Source organism: Phoca vitulina, unplaced genomic scaffold (genome assembly GCF_004348235.1).
Source record: "Phoca vitulina isolate PV1807 unplaced genomic scaffold, GSC_HSeal_1.0 scaffold9, whole genome shotgun sequence".
NCBI classification, from domain to species: domain Eukaryota; kingdom Metazoa; phylum Chordata; class Mammalia; order Carnivora; family Phocidae; genus Phoca; species Phoca vitulina.
Window position 1 is genome coordinate 10,061,921 of NW_022589712.1, and position 15,180 is coordinate 10,077,100.

At 43.8% G+C, this 15,180-nt stretch overlaps 1 protein-coding gene across 2 annotated transcripts in view; it reads right to left on the minus strand.

Moving 5' to 3' along the window:
• ZDHHC14 (zinc finger DHHC-type palmitoyltransferase 14) overlaps positions 1-15,180 on the minus strand; it is a 267,133-nt gene that overhangs the window by 55,503 nt on the left and 196,450 nt on the right. For both annotated transcript variants that reach the window (XM_032407580.1, XM_032407578.1), the window contains exon 3: positions 14,354-14,512. In XM_032407580.1, coding sequence (XP_032263471.1) covers positions 14,354-14,512 — 159 coding nt within the window. The remainder of the gene's footprint in view (positions 1-14,353; positions 14,513-15,180) is intronic.

The window sequence follows — 15,180 nt, forward strand, 5'->3', positions numbered from 1 at the left end:
CAGTATTTCTCAGCAGTATAAAGGGATCAAGACAAGAACAATGGGAAGGAAGGGATTCTCAACAACTTTTAAGTAACTTTCCAGATGGATTCTGTCTACCCAAGAGCACAGAGAGGCGGTGAAGACGAGGCTCACACAGCAAATCCTGCCTCTGAACCGGCCCGCCCACCTCACAGGAAGCTGTCTCTGTGCTGCACACTTGCATTTGTTTCGAGAGAGAAAGAGGAAGAAAAAGAGGAAGGAAGAAGAACAAGCCCAGTGTCATTTGTTTTCTTAAAAAAAAAAAAAAAAAAGCTTTTAAAAATGGCATTCTTGGACGCCTAGGTGGCTCAGTCAGTTAAGCATCTGCCTTCGGCTCAGGTCATGATCTCAGGGTCCTGGGATCCAGCCCCACATTGGGCTCCCTGCTCAGTGGAGAGCCTGATTTTCCCTCTGCCCCTCCTCTCTGCTGTGCGTGCGCCATCTCATATAAATAAATAAAACCTTTAAAAAAAAAAAACCCCAAACCAAAAAACAAATGGCATTCTTGAAAAAAATGTTAGTTATTACTTGAAAAAAAAAATCAACACAATCCATCTGGTGGGTGGTGGGGTGGGGAGAAGATGTTACCTGTCATCCTCAGAAGTCTATTTTCTAACAAGTGAAGAGTCTAAACAAGATTTAACCGAGGGTTCTTAACTTCTTGTGTGTGCTGTGAACCCTGTCAGTAGCCTCATGGAGCTTACGGACGCCCCCCTTCCCCGTGTGCTTTTAAATTCATAAAATACATGAGAGGACAAAAGAAACCAATACTAAGAATTATTTTCAAAAGAATTTAGAGTTGTGACATAATAAAATGCATGTTTATTTATTAACATGCCAGATAACAGAAGCTATAGTTTATCGGCCGCCGTGATTGTGAAGCAGCGACAAATGGAAATGTTAGTCTGAGTATCTGCCACCGTGAGGGCATCAGAAAACGTCTGTGGTCTCTCGTGGTGACTAGCACTACTCATGTGGTTTGTGGCCCGGATTCATGATTGAAGGAAATATTAAATTTCATTGAGAGGTTCATGAGAATAAAGATGTGATTGTTTTTCCCATCCAAGCTCACAGATCCCTGAATTCCATCCATGATGCCCAGATCAGGAATGAAGCAAACTCTAGAAGCAAGGTGCTTGGTCCCTGGTCAGGCCCTGTCCTTGGAGGGAGCCAGGCCCGTGGAATAAGCTGCATTTCTGCAGCAGGGGACCACAACCCTGGTCTGCCCATCCTCACGGCAACTGAGCTCCGACCCTGAGCCCGTCGGGGCCTTGCTGTATCCAGGCCGTCGGGGTGGATCACTGAACTCTCTCTCATGTGGGGCTCACAGCTTCCACTCAAGGTGCTGGTGCCTTCTGATTCAAGTAAGCAGCTCGCCTCATTAAACTCTCCCCTTGGATCTTAACGGACCTGAGCCCTGAGAAGGCCCCATCCAAGTACAAGAAGTCTGTGGTATGTCAATTCAGGGGGTAATATAACCACACAGTACAGTTTCGGGAGGGTACTATAACCGTCATATGCACACACGAGAGATTTTTAACAATTTAAAGTTCTTACACATGTCCCTCGTCTTGTTAACCTTTCAATAATCCCGGGACAATAACTAGCATGCTGAGTTTGCTTAAGACTGTGCATGGGTCCAGCGAGGTCATGGCAGACACCCTCTCTACTCATCCTGGAGCCTTCAGAAGCTCTTAGAGGCTGGTGAGCAAGGGTGACTCATCTTCCTACTCTCCCTGCATGCCGCAGCCCTGCCCGGGGCCCAGGCACAGAGCCGCACTCAGTGTTGGATGAGTGGCGTGTTTCTACCAGGCTGGGGTAGAGGTTACTGTCTTTCCTCCCATGTTAATATCTTACCGTCCGCCTACCGCTCACCTTCCGGCTCAGCTGAGTTTCTCCCTGCGCTGCATCTGTGCGTTAAAGCTTTCCCATAGGGCTTGGGAGGATGCCTTCTCGTTCAGGCTACTCGAGTCTTGCTGTGTGACCGTTTGCAAGTTCCTGCCCTCTCTGAACCAGAGTTCCCTATCCAGTGGGGGTGATGCTCTCCACCCCGACTAATGCACAGCCTGGTTGTGAGCAACAGACGAGAGAACATATGGAACCACCTCCTAAAGTAAAAAGCCCTACATAAATACATGATGTTATCATAAAAACCCAAGAACTATTTTAGTATACATTGTTTCTGTGTATTCATTTCCCTTCCTTAATAAAAAATATAAAATCTCATGTTTATAGACACATTAGTAATTTTTTTTACATTACTAATTTTTATTTATTTTATTTTATTTTTTTTACAGATTTATTTATTTATTTTTAGAGAGTGAGAGCATGCATGCAATCAGGGGGTAGGGCAGAGGGAGAGGGAGACAAGCAGACTCCCCACTGAGCAGGGAGCCAGATGCGGGCTCCATCCCACGACTTTGAGATCATGACCTGAGCTGAAATCAAGAGTCGTCTGCTTAACCAACTGAGCACCTAGGCGCCCCACATTACTAATTTTTAAATAAGTGATTCTTCTTCCCCTTTTCCCAACTTAATCTTTCCATGTCAATTAGTCTTTTATTTAAAACACTTTTCAACGTTTTGAAAATAAAATAAAACTTAACGTATTCTAACAAACCAAATTATTTTCATAGCTTTTTCTTTTTAATGTACAAACCTGTACTAAGCTTTCAAAACAAGAGCGCACAGGTTATTGGTCACTATCCAAGTGTTCAGCCTTTAACAGCTCAGTCCTGTCCGACTGCTACTGACAGTGGGTGGAATTTTGTGAAACATTAATTGTTTAACACCCAACAGCAAGCAGCTGGATCAGCTGATGGGCCTCAGATATGTTGGAAGAAGAAACTTCATGGCTGGTGATGTACATTTTACCCTTTGCCTCCCTAACTCCCAAATCCATTGCTGGAGGACAATTTCAATTTTGGGCAGCTAAAGAAAACAACAGACTGTTGGACTATAAGACACTGTATATTGTTAAAAGATGAATAGACACACAGCCTTAGAAACTGACTGGTCTTCAGTCTTCGAGTCTCCCTGCAGGTGACAGATTGGATAATTCCAGCAAATACTCACTTTCCTCCCTCTTGAGTGGAGTATCCTTCCCTGGCCCACTGACAGATCATGGTCATGGTCATAGGGTCATCTGCCTTGTTTGGCCAACGGAGGCTTAGCGCATGTGCTGTAAGCAGAGGCCTTAAGAGCCACTGCTGGCTTTGGTGCCCCATCACGCGGTCCAGTGACCCCACCGTCAGGAGAACGTGCCCCTGCTAGCTGCAGTCCCGTCAGCCCGGGTCCTCAGAATCAGATCGGAGGAGAAGACTCACCCTCATCAATGCCCAGAGCCAAGCCCAGCCAGTTCCCAGAGCTGCCCCACAGGCACACGAGAAAGAGAAGTGCTATTTGTTAAAAGCCATGGAGATTTTGGAGGGTGTTTGTCATACAGCGTCCCTGGACAGTAGCTAACTAATACATCTCATCGACTCACTTTACACTATATGAGATTAGTCCTCCTAAGGCCAGATTTTGATCGTCTCCATTTCCTGTTCCAGCATTATGTGCTAGTGGCTGAGTCTGGTCCCTCCTTCTTGGACAGCATCTGGAGCCTCAGGGAGGCTGCCATCTGGTTTTTCCAGACTTTCCTCCCATCTCATCTCTTTGGGAGAATTCATCTGAAATGACCATCCTAAGGTCAGACTAGATATCCTGAGTGTTGCGAACTTGTCAAATACTCTTTATGGTGTTAGTGAACTTTTCATACGTAGGCAGAAAACTTCTCAAGGGCAGGAGGCCTGTCTTGTACTTCTTTGCGCTCTCCTTCCACGTAACAAACAATCTGTTGCTGGAGGCCAGTTCCAACTCTAGGCCACTCAAGTCAACAGTGGATTATTATGAATACATACTTTTGGGTTCGCTGTAAATGCTTACGTTACTTCTACCCCTGTTGGCAAACTGTGTCAACACCCTCCTCAGACACCCAGAGAAAAGATGGCCCTGAGGGGAGCTGGAGGAGAAATACAGCCTTATTGATGAGTTTTCAACACTTCCAGTGCATGGCTTCTAACAGGCTCCAAAGATGGCAGCTACTTATTAATATTAACATTTCAAGGTGGCAAATCACCTTAGCAGTTCCTCTTCCGGAAGTGGCTGCCGCCTGTAGGAAGCCTCATGGCTGGCCTACTCTCTGTGAGAGATGAGCAGTTCCTGAGGCTTCCACATGGCCTGACCTCCAGGCTGGAACCCTGTCTGTTCCCCTGGCTCTCAGCCTTGACTGCGACTAAGAACCCCCTGGGAACTGTTCTAAAATGCAGACTCCCGGGCCCACGTAGTCCATCTTAAAGCATTTATATGTACTTACATGTACTTATACCTATAACAAATATGTTATGAAGTAGATTCTTCTGCAAGATGAAAGACTTTGAGGAGTTTCATTTTATTTTGGTTATTGCCTCAAAAGCACCTCTAGACCGTCAATGTTAATGTTTTTTTTGGAAGAAACTCCTGGAAGCAGAACGCAGAGGACCTCATCGTGGGGAGAGCATGTTGAGGAAGAGATTGCCAGGGAAGAGCCTGGCTACTTGGCTGGAACAAAGGGCTGGCCCCAAGCTATGCTGTGAAGGCTCCTCGGAGGATGGTGCAGAACCAAGAGAAGAGCTGAGGCCAGCCGGGGACCCCGGAGAAGGGGAGCGGGTGTGATGTACGGGACATGAGAGCTGGCAGGAACAGACAGAGCAGACAGTGTGGAGGCAACCAGAAATGGTTTTCATTTGACGCAAGAGGAGGTAACAAGACTTCCAGGAAAGAATGTCTTCTTACTGTCAAGTGAGTCAAGAAGGTTACTTGGAATTCTGTCATCTGTCATGTGAGCTAATAGCACTGAATCATTGTTAATGAGTGACTTCATTAAACCCCCCCCCCCTTTCTGAAAAAGGACTTGAGCTGTTTATAAGCAAACCAGGAATAAGTTAGCACCAAAAATACACGCCCCACCACCCCCGGTCTAATGTACATTGCTCAGAGGTGGGTAAATTTGGCTCTGAACTTCTGATATGACTAAAACCTTTTATGAACACATGGCAGTTTTCTGCACAGTTGTGAACTGAATTCCGGCTCTCTCCCCAGTCCTTCAACGTGTGAGTTACATCACAATGATGGGAACAGCCCCTGACGTGCTCTTCATTTCGCAAGCCCCCTTAAGCCCTCGGGCCACTACAATAGACGAGCCGTGAAAACAAAAACTTCCAAGTTCGTTTTCAGCTAAAAGATCTCATGACTGTGTGCATTCACTTTGAATCAGAGGTAGGTGCACAATTTTCAGAGGCATGCAGGAACTTTCCAGAACTGTTCATGAAGGGGAGAAGGTGAAAGCAGGACTGGTGGCTTGGATCCAAAAGCATTAAGGAGATTGTTTGATAGAGTTTGAAATTTAGTTACAGGACCTGTGGCTTCAACCAAAAAGGATAAAACTCTGGACACCGAGAAAAAACTGACAGGCAAACAGGAAGGGGCTAGATGTCCTAAGGAGCAGAAGAACCCAGCCCGTGTGGCACTGCAGAAAGCCCAGAGGCAGCCCCCACAGGAGACGTAGAGTAAATAGCTCCCCCAAATCTCAGGAGATTGGCCTTCTGGACTGCTTTCAAGCATCCCCGCAAGTCTCTGAGCCTCCGTCCTCCTGTCTGGTCTGCCTGCTGTGTCGACCCACTGGGTCTCCTGCCCTCCTGCAATGCAGTAACCCCTACTTATGCTGTCTGACTCAGCATAGGGACTCCCGCACTGTGAAGTCTGGGCTCCCAAAGACCCCTCCCCGTGGCACTTGCCATACTCTACTGTGTTGGTGATCTCTGCCTTCCTCACCAGATGGTAAGACCCTTCTGAACAAGGACTGTGCATTCTGATGATCACTTTAGAGATTTGGAAAATTTAGAAATGACAATGAAGAAATCATTCACACACATATGTACACGTGTAGGGGGGCCCCCAAGTCACTTTCTGCACCTGGTCTGTGGGTCAGGAACACGCTTCGGACCTCATGATATCTAATAGTACAGGTCTCCTTGCATTGCTCTTTTCCCACAATGTTTTTGGTTATTATGGCTGGCTTATTCTTTTGATTGAACTGTGCAATTATTTGATCTTGTCCCCTGCCTCAAATTGGTTAAATTTATAAGGAAGTTTGTGGAGAGAATGTATCTTGATTTCTATTGTGATTCCTAAGTGATATATGACCACCTACTTTAATGTATTGATTTGGTAACTAATAACCCTACTGAATTTAAAAAACTAGTTCTAATGTTTGTTGATACTAGTTCTAATGTTATTATTGGTTTTCTTGTCGTCTACAAGGAACGGATAATTTTGCCTGCTCCTTTTTGATAGTTCATATTTATTTGATCTCATCTTACTGCATTAGTTAGAAAAAGCTGGAAAATGTCAAATGCTAGCAATGATAGTGAACATCCTAATCTGTTTCTAACATTAATGTAAAATACCTCCAGTGTTTTGCCATAAAGAAGATGTTAGCTTTTCTCATCTTTACAATCATGTTAAAGGAAATTCGTTTTTTATTAGTTTTTTTATAACTGCCTAGCAATTTGTACATTTAAACAACATCTCCCTTGTCCCCCCCCCCCCATTTTACTCTGTTTTTATGAGTATGGCTTTTCTAGATTCTACATATAAGTGGTATCATACACAATTTGTCTTTCTCTGACTTATTTCACTTAGCATAATGTCCTCGAGATACATCCTGTGTTGATGCAAATGACAGGATTTCCTTCTTTCTCGTGGAGGAATAATATTCCATTGTATGTCTATACCACCATCTTTACCCATTCATCCGTTTCCATTTCTTGGCTATTGTGATTAATGCTGCAATGAACATGGGACTGCAGATATCTCTTCAAAATGCAGTAGCTTTAAGCAACACAATTTTAGTGTCTTGAAATTTTAGTGGGTCAGGAGCTTGGCTCAGGGTCTCCCAAGGCTAAGATCAAGGTAAAGGTGGGGGGTGCAGGTGCCATTGGGCTTGGGTCCTCTTCCTTCCAAGCCTAGTGCAGTTGACAGGATTCATTTCTTTCTCAGCTTTCCCACATGGCCCCCTCAATCTTCAAGCCAACCATGCAGGATGAATCCTTCTCCTACTTGGAATCTCTGTTGTTTGCTCTGAAGGGCTCTTGTGATTACACTGGGCCCACCTGGATCATTACTTGACGTCAGTTAATTAGTAACCTTATTGGCATCTGAAAAACCTCTTTGTCATGTGAGATGACCTAACTATGGGAGTAATACCATGGTATGGAAATCATGGGGCCCAAATTCTGCCTACCAGACCTTCCAATCTTGGTTTACCAAGTTTTAGAGTTAGAAATGGGTGCCAAATTTTATTAAATCTCTTTTTATTATTTATCATGATCATATACCTTTTGGCCTTTGACCTACTGATATAGTAAGAGACTTATTAACATTTTAAAAATTGCATTCCTGGGATATGCCTTTCTATGTCAGAATGACGAATTCTCTTATTATCTTATTATGCTGCTAGATTAAATTTGCTATGTTATCATGTTGACTTTTATATACATTTATTAATGAGAGTCTTTTGTTTCATGTTGTTTTTATCAGATTTTAGTGTTAGGTTTATGCTATCTTGGTGAAATGAACTGAAAAGCTGTCCAAGCTGCTCTAAGATCTGAAACACTATTCAGAGCACTGGAAGTAAGATTGTTTGGTTCTGGCATCTTTCTTGGATGATTCTTCAGTAAATTACTCAGTTTTTCATTATGAGTAGTCTATTAAGTTTCCACTCATTCTTTGACTCACTTCTCATAAAATCATGTTTCACTGAGATTTTCAAAGCAATCAGCGTAGAGTTATATAATATGCAAACTAATGTAATTATTTTCTAATAACTAAAAAATTCACCTATCTTTGTCTTATTTGAATCTGTTATTTCTACGTTCTTATTATTTTCTCTTTCAGTCTTACCCAATGTTTATCTTTACATTGTTTATTTTCCAAAGAATTAGAGGTGGTATCATATTTATTCTTCTGTTTTCTAGGTCATTAATCATTTTCTTCCTGTTTTTCTTAAGTTTATTTTGCTATTCTATCTTCTTGAGATGGATGCTATGCTCGTTTATTTGTTTCTAAATTCAGTTTTGTTTTTTGTACTAGATTTTAAAAAACTTTTTATTTTATTGGCCATTCACCATCTAAGTAAACTTCCTGTTTTGGGGAGAATCCCAAAATAGGTGGGAGGCAGGACCCCACCCTCCCACCCCCATTATAGAAGCTGAAAGTGGGTAGTTAACCTCTCCCACCTTGCTAGCTTCTTGGGTGTGGAAGTGAAACAGGCCCAGGTGCTCCCACCTAGATGTCTGAACCCAGAGTCCTTGCAGATGGACAGAGTCACAGTTTTAAGCTGATAGCAGCAGCAGAATTAGAACTCAGTGGTGGTGCAACAAACATTTTGCTTGCGGTGCTTGTGCCTCCCTGTGACATCCTATTGCAGTTGTGACCGTTTGCACTCAGTCACTCAGCCTTCCCTGGCTCTTCCTGGTTTCTGAGCCTGGTTCTCAGGCTTCTCCTTCATTTCTATGAGCTACCTGACAGCTTTCCAAATAATTCCTTTTCTGCTTAGGTCAACTATTTTGTGTGTTTAAAATTTAGAATGCTAACAAGCATAGTTTTCTTTTGCATGTTTCTTACTGTCATTTTCAGTCTATTCCACAACTGATTTTGAGGTTTGTGTCTGAAGTTTAAAAAGTTTTTTAAAAATATCACAATTGGTCAGGTTTGTGTATTTATCTCTTTGTGATTGATTTCTAGTTTTACTGTTGTGCCATCAAATATGGTCTATGCAATATCTGTTTTTAGAAAGCTAGGAATTTTTTGTGGTCTAGTAGGATTGATTTTTGTAAATATTCCATACACAGTTTAAAAAAAAAGGTAAGTATATACTTTGTAGAAAAAAGTTCAGCATATATGTATTAATTATATATTAGTATTCTTTATTTCCTTACTTGTATTTTACTTACTTGAACCATCAAAATTAGAAGTATGCAATTGTTTCTCATTAGCATTGTTTATACCAAATTATCCTCGCCTTCTCTAATAATTTTTACTTTATGTATTTTGATGCAATGTTATTTGGTGCATATATGTTGATGACTGAATTGTTAATTGCACTCTTTACCAGTGTAAAATTACTCTCTTTGCCTTATGCAACATAATAAATATAATGATTTCTATCCTGAATTCTCCTTGAACTGTTCTTAGTAATGATCTTCGAGGACTTTTATTTTGATGTATCTAGCTACTAGCACAGGGTCTGACACATAGGTGATTATTACATGTGACTGAAAAGGAAAGATATTTGAAACTGGGGGGAGGGTACAGTAAAGCCCTGTTTGTTTTGGTTCTTGGGAGGATACAAATGCAAGCTCTCCCCACTCCCCTCAAATGATACACTTTCTTATGGGAAATTAATAGCCCTCTCACCATACTTAATAGTTAAAAAGAAATTCCAGAATGCAACTCCACACCAGAAGGCACCTGCAATTCCAAATCTCAGATATTCTAAACCTCTTAATATTGAGCACAACCGTGAAGCAGTAACTCTAATGAGTGAGCTCTAATGTACACAGAGTGTACACAACAGACAAAATATCAGCAGTTGAGCTCAGAAAACCACATCACAGAGGAAGGAGCTGGATCAATGGGAGGAAGACACTGTGGGGTGGGGTGAGAAGGGGAGTGTGTAGTACTCCCAGGAGAGAAAGAGCACAGCAAAAAAGAGGCAGGGGAATGAGAAAGGGAGTTTATAAGGATTTTTAAAGATGGTGGTACAGCCCTACCAAAAACAAGAGTCACTGAACACCAAGTCCCTGTGTAGGGCCTCTGGAGGTTCTTTGTGCCACCTACACCAGAACTAATAGGCGAGGACAGAACAAAATGGGACCAGGGCACCCCCTGTGTGAGGAAAGAGGCTGGCAGTGCTGAGCGTTCCCCAGGGGCCAACACAGTCTGAGGGCTTCACATGCCCTTTTCTTTGTCCTCACAGCACTTCTGGATATGGCACTGCATATGCAAAGAGGGTCCTCCTTGCCCACGCAGAGCAGCAGGTCTGGGACCCAGGGGGCTCCTGTCTCCAAAGGCCACCTCTGGGCCTCAGGGTAAGCTGCATTCTGCCTGGTCAGAGCTAGACAAACTCACGGTAGAGCAGGCTTACAAATGCTCGCATGCGCCATCTCATTGTTGAGCAAACTCAACTTAGTCCACAGTGTGTGATTAAACTACTTTCAAGTAAGTCCCTTTTAATTACAGGTTTAGACTGTATTCAGAATACCCAATTCCAGTGAAAGCTGCTGGCTATTGTGACAGGAGACCAGAGACCACCAAAGGACAGACTTCCCTGAAATGTGAAGCAGACTTGGGGCTCTGGGATGTACACAGTAAGTTTGAGAGGACCTCCCAAGCACGCAGTTACTTTCCAGCACCTTCAGTTAGTCTCACTTTAATAATGATCTGAGAGATCCTGAGGATTAGAGAGAGCAGAAGGGGCTCCAAGGCCCCAGATGTTGGTCATTTAAAAATATTGTATAACTTCAAAGATTGCCTGGATTAACAAATAAGCCAAAATACTCGGTTCCATATGTGCAGAAACAATTGATGGCAATAGAGAAAAAGGACAAGAGAGAAGACAGAGAAAGGTTCTGAGAGAGAGACAGAAACAGAGGTAAACAGAGACAAAACCAGAGGGGTGGGGAGGATATATTCACTTCTAGCACTGCAGGTCATCTAAAGCAAACCAGATTACAGGAAAACAAGGTGATTCCTACCACGCTGTGAAGATGAACCTTGTTCTTTGCAGTTATTTGGGAGCGTTATGGCAGCATTTCCGTGGTTACCCATGATAACATTGATGGGAAGCATTCACTGAGGCCCCAGTGTGCATCAGGTCTATATGGGGTCCTTGTCGGACATTATCTCACTTAATCCTTAAAAGAAACCTATGAGGTAATACTACGGTTATCCCATTTTACAGATGTGGTAACAGTTGGGGATAGTCAGATAACCTACCCAGGTATGAATACCATCTAATGACAGGACCTGGATCCAGTCCTGGGTCTTGTGCATTACAGCCATACTGCCAACCACTAGGGTCTGCTAACCCATTCTATATTTGCACCAGAGTCTGCTCTCCACGAAAGCTTTTCCCTCAGTCCTCAACTAAAAATACAGAGCCCCTACCAGTTTGCTCTTGTTTCAAACTTACTTAACAAAGAAAAATACTCTTCTGGACTGCCTGGGAAACTGCATTTTTCCTCTCTCCTCTCCCAGTGTAAAGCAACATTTAGTTGTGTACGTAGGAAGAACCAACCCAAACCCATTCATTACAAGGGAAGGCAAGCCGTATGTGCTAACCCTGGCTTTCAGCACATCATTGTATGTTTCCCCTGGCTGCAAAAAGTATAATTCCTTCAATAAAAACTTTCTATCTAAAAATAAAATCATGGCAAACTCTGCAATTACACTTCTGAGTTGGAGACGTTTGCTTTCCACTCTATTTTCCCTGAATGCGGAAGAAGGTCCAATTTGCTGGTCTGCTAATGGGTCGCCCCAAAGGCCCATTTGTAGCATAATGAACTGGAAAACCAAAGCTATGTAGGTTTGAATCACTGTGTGGTTGTTCCAGGAGTGCTGTGAGTAGTTTTATTTTAAATCAGCTGGATGCTACTTATCTCACCTGTCATTTGTACAGTGGGGCCCTAATCAAGGTTTGCCACACTCCAGCCCCAGGATCAGCAGATGCTGCTTAGAGGCAGATGTTGGCAATGTGCTCTTTGGCCAGTTTTCCTCCTCATGAGTCCACTCCCAAACTTTCCCCCTTCTTTGTCTCTCCCTTTGCTGTTCTGCGTCTCCCAATTATAGGACACCACTATGCTTATTTGGGGAGTGCTGGATTGCCACTGTGACTTGGATTTATCAGAAAGGTTGCAGAAGGGTTCCTAGACACTATAGACTGGTGGCTCTTATTTTCTCAGCTGGTAGTTTCCAAAGGCATCGTAGTATTGTAAACAGTTATACTCGAGGAGAGGTACACAATTAACTGGGGTTGATATATAATTTTGGTTAGGGGATTTTACATCTAATTCATCAGGGTTCTTTAAGGGACATGTATGTACACCTCCAGGTATTGGAGGGAATGAATAAGATGATTATATGAGCTTTTAGAAAGTGTTTTACAATAATCCGAAGAGAATTTTAAAACACAATGAGCTGGGAAGGATGTTTTATCATGATTAGGAGTCTAGCCTAGAGAAAGGAAACAGAAGATTGAGACCAGTTGATATAAATGAACAGTCAGATATCTAGAAATGGGTAAACATTTTTATAAATAATAAAGAGAAGGAGGTGCCCAGTAAACTCTTTGGGTTTGTAGATATCACCTCTCTCCCTATAAATGCCTACTAGAGTAAGTCACTAGACCTCCAGGAGAAGGCACGCAAAGTAACAGAAGAGTTTTTGTGAAAAGTGTAAGTTACATCACATAATATTCCATCATTATTATCAAAATTACGACCCAAGCAAGGGTCTTGAGAATCCCTACAGGTTATTCCCTGAAGATATTTAAGCCACTGCAATGCTTTGACTTAAAGGCGTCCTCAAGATGGCCACTGGGGCTGAAGTCACCAGGAGGCCTATCAGAAATCTAACAAAGGCTGTCATGTGACCTTCTAGAAATCCTGGTCTGCCCCCACATAGAGAACCAGGTGTGGTTTTGATCATCACACCCACAGAGGGCTACAGTAGATCAAGAAATTATCCAGAGAAAGCCAATCAAAAATCAAGGGAGCAGAAGTAATAACAAATAGCAACAACTATTACAGATACAACAGTAATATTTCCTCTACACCGGGCACTATTCCAGGCACTATTCCTGGTATTGATCCATTTAATCCCTCAACTGTCCCATAAAGTAGTTACTCTTATCAACCCCATTGTACAGATGAGAAAACTGAGGCATAGAGAGTTTAAGTAGCTTGTCTGAGTCACGATGCTAGTATTTGCCCCAGGCCTTCTGGTACCGGATTCCTGGCTCTTGACTCAGGCTACTTGCAAAATGGTAAAAGACTGAACGAAATTCCATGCTCTTCTTGGGGGCAAGGTTAAAAGTAATTTATCTAAGTTAATAAAACCAAGACAAGCCCTGATGGGGAAAACAGGGACTTTCTACCAAATTGTAGGTTTTTAAAGTCAGGATGAAGTAATTTTCAGACAAATAAAAGGAAAACAGTTTTGCACAGCAGAAGCGCATTATAACATTTTATTTTCCTCAAGAATTGAGCCTACAAATTCTAATAGACTCAGAAAGAGTGTTGGCCATTGATATGTGTTACTGAGGGAAACAAGGTTGGGTCTGAGCTAAAATCCCGGGCTTAATGCCCAGAATTATCCGTGGTCATTTCTGTTAGAGGCAGGCTATGGGACTGGAGAAATGTGGGTCTTTCCCAGCAGGCAGAGCCTTTGTGTAACCCACCCTTGCCGTGACTTGGGTCTTCTACCATCTCTTTGCCAACTTCATCTCTAAGAAGCTTCAGACCAGGAAAGAAGATGGTCTGTGGGTGTGACTGGCAGCTCTCAAGTCTGAAGTGACAGGAAGTGCTTGCCAAGTAATTCCAAGGGGCTGAGACCCATGTCAGCTTCAAAAATCCTGGCTGGGCCAATGGTGGCCTAACAGTAGAGTCACGCCTTACGGAGGACCTCTGTCCTGGAGAAAGCAAGTGGACCCAGAGGGAAGGTCTTGGTGGCCTTTGGGAAGAGCAACAATCCTAACTGTAGGCCCGGAAATCTTTCAGCCTCTGCCTCTTTTCCGCTCCGTGGGCTTCAGGGGGCCTCCAATTCCCCCACTAAGTGCCTCTCTGAGCAGTTGGGAGAACTGGACAAAGCACATCCGGCTACATTTGGGCAACGGAGGGACCTCGGGGTAACATGGTTTTATTTCTAGCGCCTGCTGATGTGGCAGCTCCAGGCAACAAAGAACCCCCTCCGGTGTGTGCGCTCCGGGAGGAGAAGGCCTGGGAGCAGAGGTGCCGGAAGACGGAAAAAGCAAAAACAGATCTGGTAACACTAGGCTTGGTGAGTGGGATCCGTGGCAGGAGGCACTTGAAATATTAACTAGGATTGAGTTGCTCAGTTCCGGAGGATGAGAGAGACACACGTGCTGACTGTTTAGCACAGTCCCCTCCAAGGACATCAGCCCCCCATCAGCTACAGACATTCTACGGCCCACGTGAGAGGTGGAACAGAGGCAATTTCGGCGGCTACTCACCTACGCAGTTATCGCAAAGGCTACAGTGAGAGGCACGAGGGGGCCGGAAAATCTTGCAGGTGAAACAGTACTTAAGTTTCACAGTCTGGCCATTGATGATGACTTCTTTGGTTCTGGGAGGTGGGCGGTACCCCCCTGAACTGGTGCCGTTTGCGATATCTGTGGAGAAAAGAAGAAAAAGAGCACACGCTCTTAACACAGTCTCTTGTCCTCTGCAGGCTCTCGCACCTAGGAGAGAGGCCCGGAGTCTGCATTTCTAAGGGCAGTGGCCACACTTGGCCTTGGGACACATACGCCTTTCTGGGAGGCACCTGACGCAGAGGGCCTGCTGCCCACAGCCTTCCTGCTCCTTGCCAGGACTGGAGATGCCTGGACTAGGTCATGCAGGTGGGAGTGGCCACGTGACTGAGCTCTGGCCAATGGGGTTCGAGCACACATGGCCGGGCCCAGCCAATGGGTACCTCCCCGTGGAGTCCCGCCCACTGTCTCCCCTCCAGGCAGGGGCACCTTGGAACCACAAACTGGGGACCCTGGATGGCTGTGTGGAGTAGAGCTGCCTCTCTGACCCCTTCACCCTCCATACTGTTACGTGGACACCAAATTCCCACAGTGTTAAATTGCTGAAGGCCCGGGATTTATTTGTTACAGCAGCTAGTGTTGCCCTAATTAATACAGAGGGTGATACTGATACCAAGATCTATCTCCCACCTTGTACATTGGCTTCCTCAAAAATACTGGTATTGGATGGAGGGAATATAAATTTTATATATATATATATATATATATATATATATATTCAAAAATACGTGCATAAATATACATTTAAA